Source organism: Fusarium graminearum, chromosome 2, assembly GCF_000240135.3.
Source record: "Fusarium graminearum PH-1 chromosome 2, whole genome shotgun sequence".
Taxonomy (NCBI): domain Eukaryota; kingdom Fungi; phylum Ascomycota; class Sordariomycetes; order Hypocreales; family Nectriaceae; genus Fusarium; species Fusarium graminearum.
Window position 1 is genome coordinate 7,722,107 of NC_026475.1, and position 15,244 is coordinate 7,737,350.

The window sequence follows — 15,244 nt, forward strand, 5'->3', positions numbered from 1 at the left end:
AATATAGCCAAGAGGAAGCGATGATATATCATTAGCGTTTTTGAACTTGTATGAATCTATTATATAAATTTAATTGAAATTTATTTACACAGCATAAGCAAAAGCACAAGATATGTTATGAATATAGCACATTGACTATCAGGTGATATTGCGGAGCGGTGAAATTTCACATCGCCTAGTCTAGTGCTTCTCTGACTCTCCCTTCTTGAGATCACTATCCTCAGACAAAACGGAAGCATCATGACCGTCGAAAACAGCAGCTATAGCCTCCAGACTAGGTCCCTTGGTCTCGATAAAGAACTTCCACACAATTGCAAGCTCGACAGCCAACCAGGCGACATAGACAAAGTAGAACTTCCAGGCCAAAGCCTGAAGCCCAATAGGGTTGACCATTGTGTTGATAAAGTTACTAGCCTTGCCGAAGAACATGAGAAGCGAGAAACCTTTAGCTCTGATAGGATAGGGAAGGATCTCAACTGGGTAGGAGTAGAGAAGAGCGTTAAAGGCCAAGTTGTAGAAGAAGTAGAAAAGGAAGAGCATCGCAATGACGGCTTTGCCGGCAGCAGTGTTATGATCCTCGTTGAATAGACCTGCGCATAGAGTTTGTGCGGCAAAGATCCCGAACATACCTCCTACAGAGATAAGGAACTGTGTGCGGCGCTTCATGTATGCAGTGAGGAAGGCGGAGGCGACTGAAGTCAGCCAGTTGAAGATCATGAGGCAGCCGTTGAGAATGTTGCGCTCTCGGGCGTCAGTCACACCAACAGTTTCAAGGACTCGGACCAAGTAGTAAGAAACGAGACCGTTGCCTGACCATTGGCTGAAGCATCCAAGACAGACCAGAATAAAGACTCGCTTTCGGTTGCCGGGAGACTTGAAAAGTTCCTTCCAACCAGTCTCATTGCTGACCTCAGCCTCAATAACGTTTCGCATCTGGATAAACTCGAGCTTGACCAACTCATCGTCCTCGTTACCGTTGGCATGCCACTTGACCAACATAGCCTTGGCCTCTTCACTTCGACCGTTGGCAATGAGCCATCGAGGGGATTCTGGGAGGCAAAAGACGAAAGAGATCGGCAACACAGCTGGAGCAGCTTGAAGTAGGGAGGGAATCCGCCACGACCACTCGCTGGGAATACTGAAGGTGCCGAAGGTGACCCAGGCCGCAAGAATAGCACCGATATACCATGATGTTTGATACAAGGAGGTGATGACTTGTCGTTCCTTGGGATGGGCGAGCTCGCCGATGAGCATAGGGGCGTAGGCGTTCGCAAAGACAAGACCGAAACCGATGATGAAGCGGGAGACGAGGAACATGGCAACTATAAGACGTAAACGATTAGATTTAACAGAGATGGAGTAAGTAAGAAAATGACTTACAATGAACGGAGGCACCTTGAATCACAGCACCAATGATCATGATGACCGCACCAACAAAGATACCCATGCGACGTCCGTAACGATCACCGACAAGGCTAATAAAAGGTGTTGCGACGACGCACCCGAGAGGAAGAATAGCAGACATGATACCAAGAAGGGCACCACGAGGATGACCAAAATCTATAGAAACGTTAGCATCGGCCAATGTCTAAGCTAACAGGGTCACATAAATTCATCCCACGATGGCACAGCTTGGAGTCCAGACATCATACTGGCATCGAATCCAAGAGTGATGGCGGCACACAAACATGTGGGGATAATAAGAAGATACAGTCGGAAAAGGCTCTTGTTCTTGTAGAATGGGGGAGCAACAGCCACGAGGTCTTGGATTCTCTGGTCGAGATCAACAATGTCATTTACAGCAATATGGCCAGCGTTCTCAGCCATGGCCACGTCTGTCTTTGCATCAAGACTTTTTCTGTCCATCTTCAACAAGGAACAGCAGTGCGGGGAAGAGGCTGAGGAATGAAGATGATTGATACTGTCGGTTGCTTGTCAAGATTTCTGAATCGAGTTCGATGTGGGCTTGCTCAAATATTTAAAACGATTACCCTTACCGAACCATGGAATGAACTTGGCCTGGACTATCCCTCGGCGAACTAACCAAATTAGCATGATCAACATGGTCTCGGATAGTAACAACATCGTCAGTTGACAAGGTAGACGGCATGCACAATGCTACGGTCCTGCAACCAACAATGCGGGGACCCCGTGAAAAAATCCATATTATCTAACCGAATACCCCCATGGGGCTTGCAATCCCCGCACATTGGGACCACTGAGGAATCAGTGTGAATCGATAGTCAAAAGTTAACGGATACTTCCCGGTAGCATGTTGCTCCTGGCTCGAGTACCGGGTGCTTCCCGAGTGCTTCTCCACCTGGTTCTCGTTCTCCGCATTCAAGCTTCAACATATCGGCTGTCTTTTCGGCGAAGTCTGCTGGACCCAGCCAGATCAATTACATAACAGACAGTGCTCCTTTTGGTTGATGACAGGATTGATAAACTCAACAAGCTAGCACACATTCACCACTTACCATGACACCCTCTCAAGCCACTACCGACCTGGTCTCCAAACTCACTGTCGAGGAGAAGGTCTCCCTACTTGCAGCTGTTGACTGGTGGCGAACACCCACTATCAAGAGAGACGATGTCTTTATACCTCACATTAAGACGTCCGATGGGCCCAACGGTGCTCGAGGCGAGAGCTACGTAAGCGGTATTACCGCCGCATGCTTCCCTTGCTCAACTGCCCTGGGGGCTTCTTTTGATCAGGAGCAAGCGTACCGAATGGGCGAGGAGATTGCAAAAGAGACAATTACAAAGTCTGCTAATGTCTTACTGGCACCAACCATGAACATAATCCGATCTCCTCTCGGTGGACGCAACTATGAAACCTACTCGGAGGACCCTTACCTAATCGGGACACTGGCCTCTGCCTTTGTTCGTGGCTGCCAAAGTCAAGGGATTGCGGCTACGCCCAAGCACTTCGTCGCCAATGATTCAGAAAAGTCCAGAACCAAGATGACATCAAACATCGATATGCAGACACTGCGTGAGATTTACTTGCTGCCTTTCCAGCTTGTACTTCGCGATTCGGACCCTTGGTGCTTCATGACTTCCTATAACCGCCTCAACGAGGAGTATTGCGCAGACAGCCATTGGCTTCTGGAAGAGATCTTGCGCAAAGAATGGGGGTTCTCGGGCTTGGTGATATCTGACTGGATGGGAACCTACTCAACCGCCAAATCACTCAACGCAGGCATGGATCTCGAGATGCCCGGCCCAACAAGATGGCGGGGGAAGAAGCTTATCGCCGAGATAGAAGCTGGCAATGTGTCTATGGAAGTTCTTGATAAGAGTGTTGGTAGGGTCATCGACCTTGCAAAGAAAACAGGACGATTCGATGATCCTGTCGAGAAACCCGAGCGTTCTGTTGAGGATCCAGCTCGAATCGAGTACATCACGGCTGTCGCAGCCGATGGCATGGTTCTTCTTAAGAACGATAATAATGTGTTACCATTGTCAGAACACGACTCAGTTGCTGTTATTGGCCATTTCGCTTTGCAACCAAGCATCGGTGGTGGTGGTAGCGCAAAGGTTTTAGCACAGCATATCGTTTCGCCGCTCCAAGGACTCAAATCCCGAGGGGTCACTTGCCGATTTGCCCCAGGTGTTCCCGTTTTTGGAGCGTTACCCCATGCTGTGCCGGACTCAATTTCGGAAGTGCAACTAAGATGGTTCAATGGTTCGGTAGTCGGAGAGAATCTCGCCCATGAACAGACTGTCGCGCTGCCAGAGTACATGATCAAGGAGGCTTGGCCTGATTATCTCAGAAAGGACTACTGCAGCAGTATGTCCTTCAATTTGATACCCAAAACAAGCGGCGATCATATCTTCTCTGTCATCACTACTGGCAAGGCTGATGTCATCGTCAACGGCGAGAACGTGTTTCACCGTCCACAAGAGCCAGTTCTGTTGCCAGAGTCCTTTTATTTCTACAAGGCGAAGATCGAGCGTCGGTTTGCCTTCAATATGACTGCAGGTCAGGAATACAACGTAGAGTTACGTTCGTGGGCTACAGACGAGGATGTTCTGTCAAGGATTGGTGGAACCATGTTCCAAGGAGCCTCACTTCGCTTCATGGAACACATCGATATTCCTAGAGCTATCAGTGATGCAGCCGATGCCGCAGGGTCTTCTGATACTGCAGTTGTTTTTGTTGGTACAACCAACGAGATGGAGTCGGAAGGTTACGATCGCGATACGATGGACCTTACCTCTGATCAGTATGATCTGATTGCTGCTGTCGTGGCTCGCAACCCACAGACTGTGGTTGTCAACCTTTCTGGGTCTCCTGTCACAGTATCTCCGTTCATCGACCAAGTTCCCACCTTTCTTCAAGCATGGTTTGCAGGCCAAGAATGTGGCCATGCCATAGTTCGTGTTCTTCTTGGGGATGTCAACCCATCAGGACGTCTGCCCATGTCTTGGCCGCGAAGGAATGAAGACAATCCAGCTTATCCCAACTTTCCCTGCAACGACGATCTTGTTTTGAACTATGAGGAACGTCTCAAGATCGGCTACCGCTTTTACGACGACAAGTCAGCACCAACACCGCAGTTTCATTTCGGACAAGGCCTCTCCTATACGACCTTCGCTCTCAAGGGACAGCCTAGTTTCACGTCATGTTTCAGTAGTGCAGAAGAAACAGCAGTATCAGTATCAACTCAAGTCGAGAACACGGGCAACAGGGATGGCAAACAAGTGATCCAAGTATATGTCACCTTCCCTTCTTGTAACGTAAATCATCGCCCCGTCAAGGAGCTCAAAGCATACCACAAGGTGCGTGTGCCTGCTGGTCAGGCGAAGAGCGTCATGTTTAAGCTTGATAAGTACGCGTTCAGCTACTTCGATGCAGAAGAGGGGAAATGGAGAATCCCAGAAGGTGAGTTCTTGGTACATTTGGCCTTTAGCTCTACTGAGGTACTTCAAACCTTCTCTGTTACAAATGCAACACCGCAATTCTGGACGGGACTGTAGTACATAGGATCGGCAACTCTCGCTAGACTATTATATGTATTTATGTAGACCAACCTGATAGAAGAAAAACAGATTCGTCGCCAAATCCAAAACCACCATAAGTAGGCATATTGCCTTCAAGATTCCAATCCTAATTGTCCTGGAACAGTAATGCCATGAGTTCCCCTTGCACTGCTTGGTCATCCGTAGACATAGGAAAGACTCCATTCGAGTCTCCATGATGAGCCTCGCCAGGACCGGCAGACGGCCAACGGGAAGCCACTCTTGTTGCTTCTCCTGAGTTGTGTATTGCTGCGCATGGTCTGTCAGCCTGACTTGATCAAGAGCAGAGGGAAAAATAGAAACGAGAGCTTACAGAAGTTTGTAGACCGGGCTTGATCTTTCAACTGAAGTAACTGGTCAAGATACCCTTGTACACGGACGTTCTCTCGTCCAATAAGCCGTAACAGCACGGTGGTGTTTTCCCATGTTGCATCAAGCTGGGCTTGGTTGAAGTGTTTACTGCCAGCAGTCTGTGCACATTCAGCAAGGATAATTATACCACCACATGTCATAAGATCTATCATTTTGTCAGTATATTAAACACCAAGCATCGAGAAGTACAGGGCCATACAGAATAGACTAAACCACCATGCGCCAGTGGCATCGTCCTGTCTCGCAGATAGCAGGGAGACTGAAAGGTCGTAAGCAGCCTTGGCACATGTTGTAGCGCACTGAGACTGGAACGCTGCCTGTAATGTGTTGACTTCAGGCCTGTCCTCGCCCGACACTGGCCCTGTTTCTGTGCCCCTGCCTTGGAACGCGCGCCTCACAGTTGAGCAGTAAGAACTGAAGCTGGGTCTGTATAGTAAAATCTTGAGATGAAGAAACCTTGCATGAAGGACATTTCGCTGTCTTCTAAGGACATGATCTCGCTGAGTCAGCGCGCCTTGAGACTCTGACTCACGGTCCCACCATCTCAGGGTATCAACCAGAGATGTACGAAAATCCTCGAGGACGCCTTCTAGGCGAACAAGGGTGCTGAAGTCGGATGGAGAGCTCTGCCAGTAGATGGAAGAAAGGATCTTTCCGAGTACTTTGGCCAGCCGTATATTTTCTACCATAAACAGATTTTGCGAGATGGTGCCGTCAGGTTGACTGCATGATGAAGCCTCACCAGTGATGAAATCGTCGTCAACGGCAGATGGAATGAGAACATCGTCTGTCATCTCCAATACTGGCGGTCTACCCAATGTCATGCAGATGGTCATTTCCATTTGCAAACATCCATACCAGACCCTGCGACGTACTTCATTCTCCAGATTAGACCGTTTATCTGCATGTCTCTCGCTGTGCAAACCTAGACCGACAGCGATGCGACAAGCCAACCCGACAATATTATAGCATCTTGTAGGGTACTCGCTTGATATAGCAAACTGGGCAGCAAGAAGCAACGCTTGAACGTGGGATAAATCGCCTTTATCGAGGATATCCATCTGTAACAGACTCCTCATGCGCGAACTGAAAGTTGCTGACGCAGTTTCCTTTTGTGGAAAGTCTGAGAACTCACAGCCAAGAGCAAACATGGCATTGAGAGCACAAAAGAAGGACGACTCGGAGCATCGTTCACCTCCAAGGCCAATGTCGCCTGACTCGCCAGTCTGAGGACCTGGGTAACCACTTGATTCCCAGAGCGATTCATATCGCCTTCTGAAGCTGACAGAGTGCGTCCAAGGGTAGAAGATATGAACACTGTTGAAATACAGATCGAGGATTCTGTCGGCAACATGTCGTGGGGGGAGGGCAAAGTCAGGAGAACATAATACCGCCGTGGAGAAGCCGGACACGGATACTGAAGCAGATTCCTGGGTTCTGTCGCGAGATGGATCCAAGGTTTGAGACTGGGTGTGAGAGACCTCACGTAGCAACGAATGAACCGATGATTGGCCGTAGAAGTCATCTTCTGGGCAATTCTGGGTCAGAGTCGTAGCCCCCATGGCACTGACAGGGCTTGGCCCACCAGCCTCGGAGACTCTAATAGAGACCCCTGCCCTGCTGCCAGTAGCGGCGCGGGTAATGTCCGAGCCTATTCCTATAGTGCCTGTAGCAGTCGGTGGTCTGTCTCTGGGGCTTCTTGACTCCCTGGCGTTTATATTGATGGCAGCAGCAGTATTGACTTCTGCTTCTCGTCGAAGCTGATCAATAATTTCCTGCATATCTGTGACTTGCTTCTGCAGCGACAAAATATATCTAAGCAGTGTGTTAATGAATTCCCCTAATCAATTCGAGTCTAGCTATAACTTACTCCTGCTCGCTAAGGTTCCTAGCCGTTCCTGCAATAACATTGTATGTACACCGAGCAGCAGGCTCTCCGCGTTTTCCGCAGGGACTACAGATGGGTTTGGAGCCATCGCACTTGATCTTGCGGTCCCGACAACTGTCGCATGCCAATGCAACCCTTTTACGCTTCGTCGGGCGACTTGAGGCCGAGGCCGAGGCTGAGACTGAGATTGTGTTGTCGGCATCCTGCACCGAAATATCAAGATCCGTGGTAACGTCTATCACATCAGACGGCATTGCATTAACTGAACCGCGCCCGGGAAACAGAGATGCCTTGGTCGAGTGCGGAGGGGGAGGTTGATCTTTTACGGGCTGTACCCGAACGAACGCAGCCGCTAGTTCTAGCGGCTTTCGGAGTTGAATGACCCGGGAACTATCCGTGTTGCCCTTCAAGTCTTGCCCCATCCGATACAGTCCCAACATTGTCGTTGGCTTGCTACTCAGCAGTTTGGGCCCAATAATTACAGCAAATTGGCCTGTTGTTTCTTCGTTTCATAGCCACTTTACTAGCTGACTCTTCGTATTGCAGCACATCATTGTTCCCTACTACCATCGGCTTCTACTATGCTGAAGTCATCGATTCTCCCTCTGTCACGGCAGGCTAGAAGGCCAGTCACCTCAGCTATGTCCTTCCTACCAGTCAGATTGACCAATGGTTTCCACAGTAGTAGGACCAATCAACAGAAGAAATCTCGAGACCAGAATCATCATGAAAGACAGTCAAGAAAACCCGTTCTACTAGCTTCGACGCTGTCCGCAACAGCAACTACAATTGCAGGCGGTATATTGTTGTCACTTCTGGGATTTAGCAGCAGTAGCAAGGATAAAAATGATTCAAATTACGCAACTCGCGAACAAATGGAACTGGTAAGTGTCGCTTGCCAAGCTAAGTGTAACTCGCTAATAGTCACAGGCTGTTGAGGAGATCAGGCAGGCACTTGGAGAAGATGCCGTGAGTATCGAAGATGAAATTCTACATTCTCATGGTTATTCAGACTGGTCTACAATTAATATTGACAGACTGCCTGTTGCAGTCACATTTCCATTATCAACGGAGGAGGTTGCCATTATTGCCAGAATCTGTCACAAAAGGCGTGTTCCTATGAGTAAGTAATCGACAGGTGATGGAGAGAACAGAGCTAACGCAGTAAAAGTCCCGTATTCAGGTGGCTCAAGTGTTGAAGGTCATTTCTCGGCCCCGTTCGGTGGTATCAGCGTTGACTTTGCCAACATGAACCAAATTCTACAAGTCCATGCCGATGAGTAAGTATGCTGCAAAATTATTTAATGGTTGACAGTTTAGACCTAACTAAAGCCTGTTTCAGCCTCAATGTTGTTGTCCAGCCGTCTGTGCCTTGGATGGACTTGAATGAGAAGATCAAGGATACTGGTTTATTCTTCCCAATTGATCCCGGCCCTTCGGTGAGTATTGGTCCTGGGATCTTGCTGCTGGACAATTTATCTAATACGCCATTGTAGGCACAAATTGGTGGCATGATCGGTACCAACTGCAGGTATGGTCTCCGCAACCATAACATCACTATGATTCATTTCGCTAATACATCCTAGCGGCACCAACGCTGTGAAATATGGAACAATGAAGGATTGGGTGGTAAACCTAACAGTGGTCCTGGCCGACGGTACCATCCTAAAAACCCGCAGAAGACCACGAAAGTCATCAGCTGGCTACAATCTCAATTCCATATTTGTTGGATCTGAGGGAACCTTGGGGTTCGTGACCGAGGCTACTCTCAAGCTCGCCCCGATACCGGAGAACACTGGCATTGCGGTAGTCACCTTCCCTACTGTCAAGGCGGCTGCCAGCATGGCAATCGAAGTTATACGCCGCGGCGTACCTATCAGCGCTGTGGAGATTCTAGACGAGGTCCTCATGAGCGTGATCAACAAAATGGGTGCCACTTCCAGAGATTGGAGTGAAGTTCCCACATTGTTCTTCAAGTTCAGTGGCAGCGACGCCATTGTCAAGGATAGCATCGCTCGTGTGCAAGATATATCGAAGAAACACCAAGTGCAAAGCTTTCTTTTTGAAAGTGATCTAGATAAGCAAAAGGCTCTGTGGTCAGCGCGAAAAGAAGCCCTATGGAGTATGATGGCATTGCGAGAAACAGATGGACATGTTTGGTCCACCGACGTGGCCGTGCCTCTTTCTCGGGTTTCAGAGCTTATCGGTGCGTGGTCATATCTGCATTAACTAAACACAGAGTATCATCGGCTAACCAAGTTGAACAGATGTGTCTAAGAAAGACCTTGTCAAGCTTGGTCTATTTGGAAGCATCTTGGGCCACATCGGCGATGGCAATTTCCACGAGACAATTCTCTTCGAAGAGAAGCAACGCAATGAGGTCGAAAAGTGTGTTGACAAAATGGTTTACCGCGCTCTTGAAATGGAGGGCACATGCACCGTAAGAATCCCCTTAAATATGAGAGATTCCGCTTCTGGTACTAACATTGCAAGGGCGAGCATGGTATCGGCCTAGGGAAGAAGGACTTTCTGAGGGAGGAGGTTGGTGACGCACCGATCCAGGTGATGAGGGCAATCAAAACAAGTTTAGACCCGCATTGGTTGATGAACCCTGGTAAGGTCTTTGATCGGAAATAAGTACCAAAATTTCAGCAGTCAGAACAAACTTCATCTCAGATGGCCATATTCGCTGTTTCAATCATGCTTCAGTGAAGAGTTTAAGTTGAACTGGTGTAGAATCAATGCGTAGCTATGTTTGTGCCTCAATCATCTTCTGGATGATGATCTGCTGTGGGATTTTGAGAGAGTGCCGAGTTGGTCAATGTGTCAGCGATGCAAGACAGTGACCGTGGACTCATATTGCCATGAGCCAACTACAAAACATATGCGTAGGCAACAACAACAACAGGTATGCTGTATCTGAACACAATTTCTTAAATCTATAGATCCTCGCTATTTATGCTTACGTCTAAATAGCAACATCTAATACAGCTGAAACGCCCCGGTCGAGACTCTTCATAGCCCCCTGCAGTGCCTCCAAAAACTCGGTAGAATTAGCTGCTCGAGCACCAAATATTAGCCCATTGCTGGATGCCTTGGCAATACCAGCATAGTCTGGACTCGGTGCAAACGAGATATTGAGATCCTCATTCGTTGCTCGTGAGGCAGGCCCATTGGGGTGTACGAGAAGCATCGACCTTCGTGGCGCGTTCCAGCCAAGGTTGTTGAGGACAACGGTCAGAATAGGAATCCCGTAACGCGCGGAGATCCAGTACACACTAGACGGGACGCTGAACATGTAGGATCCGTCACCAACAATCTGTACTACGTATCGCTTACGCTTGCCAGGGATCAAGGCATCGGCGGCGTCTGCGGCAAGCTTAATTCCCAAAGCACCACCACCGCTCCAACCGAGACCTCCACCTCCGCAGTGAATCCACTGTCCTGGTATGGTTGCTCGGACCTGATCCGAGACAAAGATGGCATTTGTAATCGCCTCCACTGCCCAGATTGTATCTCGGGGCAGTTTTTGACGTAGTGTGGCGCAAACATAGTCGGTTGTGAGTTTTCCAGAGTCCGGGAGTTTGGACCGCTCGTCGAGAGTACGAATACGTTCTTTGTAAGACTTTGACAAAGCATGGGCACGGCGATCGAACTCGACACTTGATAGCTTCTCTGACAGGTTGTTTTGCAGGTACTCGGTGATCTGCCTGAGGGCTACCTCAGCATCCACGCGGTACCTCTGCTCAGCATCAATGTAGAAAACCAACATAGACTCTTTGAGAGGATCAACGTCAAGGTGGAAGATTCTTGCTGAGCTTTTCGGCTTGCATAACTTGTTGATCCATGGAACATCGCAGTCCAGAATGAGAAAGACGTCCGCGTTCTCGATTGCGGAATCGACTCCATACTTCATGCCTAGCCAACCTGGATGATCCGCTGGGAAACACATATCCGAGCAGCCTGTGTCAAGGACACGCAGACCCTTGATGTTATCAGCCAGTGAAACAAGGGGCTCGACCGCCGCATGGTTGCGGCCAGTGAAGCCTACAATAACCAGTGGGTCAGAGGCGTTGACTAGGGCGTCGGCAATCTCTTGCACAGCATCTTGAGGAAGAGCAGATGGGGCAACGGGCTTCCAGTAAGCAGAGTTGATAGAATACGGATCAATGGTCTCCTCCATCACTTCGCGAGCTCCCATTAGATAGGCGGGACCCTGTGGGTGGCTGGTGGCCAGCTGAATAGCACGTCGAACCATCTGCTTCACATTCTTTCCTGTCTTGATCTCTCCGGTGTACCGACAGTACTGGGAGACGATCTGCTTCTGATCAGGCACATCCTGAATCCAGTGACTATGCGTAGATATGTTAGACGGGACCAAGACCCAAGATGTCGGCCACTTACATGAACTCGGTTCTCGACCCGAGAACCTCTCCCTCAATGGTATAAGGTGAGAGGCCAGCAAAAATGAGGACAGGGGCGCGCCCCATGGCTGCATTATGGATAGCAGCCGCTAGAGCTGACGTGCCAACATCCACATGCACAATGACACACTGTGCCTCTCCGCTCAGTCTGGCATAACCATCAGCCATAGACAGAGCCACCATCTCGTTCGGGCATGTGATGATCTTGGGAAAGGTATCCGGCATCTCCTTTTGGCCTCTGACCATAGCCTCTAAGATACTAGGGTGATCCGAACCCAGGTTGACAAAGCAATTCTTGACCCCGGCTTCAACCAGGGCCTCAAAGAAGGCGAACGACGTGGTGTGCCTAGCAGTGTTGTTAGCTGCTGACCCTCAGGTGGATTGCTTGACACACATACATGATGAGATGTGCTCAGAGCGAGACTCGGGTGCGATTATTGACGCTGGTAGAAGGAAGCCTTCAAAATACAGCACAATTTCACCTGATTTATGTCAACTATTAATTGACTCAATCGTAGCTATTCCTCCGCTAATTGTTAACGTTGAGTTCCCTTGCGGAACACATCCGAAGCGGAGTTAACCTGTCGCGGTTGCTACCCGAAAGTGGGGGATCGTCGCTGGCAACTACGTCGGCAAATATTCATGATGGATCCCTCAAGACCACTCATGACAATAATAACATGAATCAGTTATGTCTAGATTCGAATTGGAACATGACAAAGGCGGGCCGATTAATTAATAGACATGTAAGAAGCAAGTTGTGAATTCTACCATCAGTATCACGAATAGTTTTGTATATATCTGATTTCCACTCTCGTAGGAAACACTCCCCCAGTTACATTTCCTTCGTTAGATTAGATAACCTAGACTCCTGTCCCTTACGTCTATTATAGCAACTCACAAGTTTATGCCAACTCGTTAGTTATAGCAGCGCAATGCTACCCAGGCCAATGTCACGCTTGCGGCTCATCCCCGTGCACCATACCCTCCCGGATGACCTGACTGTGACCCTCGGATCTCCTACCCCGGAAATGTTTCTCCCGCCTCCACACCCCGCAATGTTGGGTGTGGGGAGATAGACTGGTCTCGAAGTAAACTTGTTGGTCGTCAAGCCAGAGAAAGCGTGTCGATGTCAGATAAGGTAAACGAAACATTACACTAACGAGACATCAGTTACCAAGATGCCATCTTCCATAAATAGTCGACACCCACTGCCCCTCATACGAGAATGATACGTTGCTACAATTCACAGCAGCTCAGACATATTCATATTCTACTCTCTCTTCCATCATGGCTGTTCTCGCTGAGAAGGCTACGGCTGAACATGCATCCTTCAAGGGTGCAGAGTCTACGATTGATCAATCTAGTGAGGACTCCGTGGCAACAAAGAAACTCCTACGAAAATTAGATATGTGTTTGCTTCCTCCACTTATGGCAATCTACTTTCTCTCCTTTATGGACAGAACCAACATCGGTATGTGGGCCATTTACAAGTGACCTTTCTTAGACTCAATGAGTTAACACCTGTTGTGAATAGGCAGCGATGCGAACATAGATTATATTTTATACATATCCAGATTTTACCTTTTGACGGTAGGTATTTGTTAATAACCCTGAGCAACATTCATTTCATCATACTACAGGGCCACAAAGGTTATAGCTGCAGAACTATTATTTAAATGATGATCGTGATAGCACTAATTATTAGCGAAAATGACATTCTAGACTAGACTTTATAGCTAGTTATTATATGGTAGTTCGATCCTGACTTTACTGAATTGACACTTATAACGATATTTTCCAACTCCGATAGAGAGATAGTCCGGGTTAACTTGCATACTATATCTATTACAAGGCTCGAATCGTGCGTCATAGATAGGGACAAAACGAGTGCAAAAGCTGACATTAACAGAGATAACTAAAGAAGAAGAATAGGTCTAGATACAGGGGAAAAGGTCCTTCTCATATAGCTAACCAGAGAGACATTGGCGCGGGTAGCAATGCAGTCAACAACCACCTAACACCATTTGTCCAAGACCCAATCCAAGTTTGGTCGAGCTTCGGGAGGAACCTGAATAAGTCCTTCTGAGCAACAGATTGTGCAGACAAACGAGATTCGGCCCGGAATCGCTGGTTAGTGGAAGTGTACCGATAGCGTTGAGAGCAGCTATATGTCGAAGTTGACTCCATTGAGATATAACTGAGTATCCCCTTTTATTGACTACGGCATTGTACAGTTCAGCGCGACGAACCATCCGAAGGTTGTAGTGTGGACAGAGATAATATTAACCATAGACTGGACAAGATCGAATCCTGTCACCCAGTGCTGCTGATCTTGATGTTTATCTTCGATCTTTCCTCCAATGACGATTATACTTTAGAGACCTTTAATGAAGACTTACACCTGGTCCCCTTCTCGGTATCCAAGACTGTCATGATCATTCCCATCTTTTGAGTTTCAACTGTAAATATAAATCTTGAGATGACAAACGAGGCATGGTAATAAGCAGAGATTCGGGAACGACTTTAGGCGCTCCTCAACTGCCTCAGCGCCTAAACCCTCTACTACTTCGACTGCATGAGGTGGCGAGTCATCCAAGAAGGGTGTCCTTATCAGTAGGGTATCAGCAACTGAGATATTGAATGGCACTGGGCGAAAATAAAGACGATGGCTTGGCAGGAATCTAGGAGTAATGAATGGATGAAGAGGTTATTAATGAGGTAGCTTCCCCCTCTGTGAGCTATTGATAGGCTACAGTCCGAGAAATCTCCAACGCACATGTATAGCCAAGCTATCCAAGATACATCATGATATACAATGTCTTCGGCACAAATTATCATCAATGATCATCGCCCATCATTCTTCTCCCAACTTCACGCAGAAGATCTTTTCCGAAATCTTCCATGTTGTCTTTAGTGACCATCACCTCGCTCATATTCTCGTATTTGCTTCCCAGGTCGTTTAGGTCCTCTTCGATGTCAAAGATCTTTCCATCAGGTGATTCGAATTTGCCGAACTCGCTTTGCAGACTTTCGATTTCGGCTTCTGCTGTCTTCAGTCTTGGTTCAAGTTGTGCTGTTCGTTTTTCTTTTTCCATAATCGCCAGCCTTTCCTCCAAGCTTCGTCTCAATTGAGTCTCCTCGTCAACCCTTTTCTCCAAGGTAGTTTGCCGAATTTCCTATGAAGCAAAACGTTCCTGCAGGGATCTTAAATCTTCAGCGGATGGTGGGGTTATATCACCCTCACCGTGTTCCACCCGAGGTCGCTTCCTGGGTTGCATGGATCCGTCCAAAAATTGGTGATGCCACCTCCTTGTAAGCTGGGAGATGGCTGGGCTCGGAACCTAGTGCCTTTTTGGACTGGGTAGAGAAATCAAGACGTTTGGCGCCTACACCTTGATAAAGACTTTGCAGGTCCGGTTGGCTTTTGCCAGTCGATTGGTAATGGCCATTATTGATGGGCTCCCCGAAAGAATGTAGCTCAGCTTCATATGGAGCACTATGCTTGATAAAAATTGAGATGGATTTTGCTTGC

The 15,244-nt window shown here is 48.1% G+C and overlaps 7 protein-coding genes across 7 annotated transcripts; 3 read left to right on the top strand and 4 right to left on the bottom strand.

Annotated features, from left to right (window-relative positions):
• Window positions 1–180: 180 nt before the first annotated feature.
• On the bottom strand, window positions 181–1,866 carry FGSG_03140 (uncharacterized protein; the record flags this gene model as incomplete). The annotated part of the gene is made up of 3 exons (XM_011324325.1): window positions 181–1,322; window positions 1,381–1,560; window positions 1,653–1,866. 3 exons carry the CDS (start codon window positions 1,864–1,866, stop codon window positions 181–183), a joined length of 1,536 nt encoding a protein of 511 aa, XP_011322627.1.
• Window positions 1,867–2,478: 612 nt separating this feature from the next.
• On the top strand, window positions 2,479–4,983 carry FGSG_03139 (uncharacterized protein; the record flags this gene model as incomplete). The annotated part of the gene is made up of 1 exon (XM_011324326.1): window positions 2,479–4,983. The coding sequence occupies one exon, from the start codon at window positions 2,479–2,481 to the stop codon at window positions 4,981–4,983; it is 2,505 nt and encodes an 834-aa protein (XP_011322628.1).
• Window positions 4,984–5,561: 578 nt separating this feature from the next.
• Window positions 5,562–7,725, bottom strand: FGSG_03138 (uncharacterized protein; the record flags this gene model as incomplete). The annotated part of the gene is made up of 2 exons (XM_011324327.1): window positions 5,562–7,212; window positions 7,268–7,725. The coding sequence occupies 2 exons, from the start codon at window positions 7,723–7,725 to the stop codon at window positions 5,562–5,564; spliced, it is 2,109 nt and encodes a 702-aa protein (XP_011322629.1).
• A 406-nt stretch (window positions 7,726–8,131) lies between these two features.
• FGSG_03137 (uncharacterized protein) lies at window positions 8,132–9,922 on the top strand (the record flags this gene model as incomplete). Its single annotated transcript, XM_011324328.1, has 9 exons — window positions 8,132–8,169; window positions 8,216–8,254; window positions 8,323–8,408; window positions 8,469–8,565; window positions 8,628–8,724; window positions 8,782–8,816; window positions 8,872–9,491; window positions 9,553–9,725; window positions 9,779–9,922. The coding sequence occupies 9 exons, from the start codon at window positions 8,132–8,134 to the stop codon at window positions 9,920–9,922; spliced, it is 1,329 nt and encodes a 442-aa protein (XP_011322630.1).
• A 331-nt stretch (window positions 9,923–10,253) lies between these two features.
• FGSG_03136 (uncharacterized protein) lies at window positions 10,254–12,353 on the bottom strand (the record flags this gene model as incomplete). The annotated part of the gene is made up of 4 exons (XM_011324329.1): window positions 10,254–11,637; window positions 11,690–12,071; window positions 12,108–12,191; window positions 12,338–12,353. 4 exons carry the CDS (start codon window positions 12,351–12,353, stop codon window positions 10,254–10,256), a joined length of 1,866 nt encoding a protein of 621 aa, XP_011322631.1.
• A 646-nt stretch (window positions 12,354–12,999) lies between these two features.
• On the top strand, window positions 13,000–13,369 carry FGSG_12501 (uncharacterized protein; the record flags this gene model as incomplete). Its single annotated transcript, XM_011324330.1, is given in 3 exon segments — window positions 13,000–13,183; window positions 13,247–13,302; window positions 13,307–13,369. Coding segments are annotated over 3 exon segments (303 nt in total).
• A 1,180-nt stretch (window positions 13,370–14,549) lies between these two features.
• Window positions 14,550–15,161, bottom strand: FGSG_03135 (uncharacterized protein; the record flags this gene model as incomplete). The annotated part of the gene is made up of 2 exons (XM_011324331.1): window positions 14,550–14,859; window positions 15,103–15,161. 2 exons carry the CDS (start codon window positions 15,159–15,161, stop codon window positions 14,550–14,552), a joined length of 369 nt encoding a protein of 122 aa, XP_011322633.1.
• Between the last annotated feature and the right edge of the window lie 83 nt (window positions 15,162–15,244).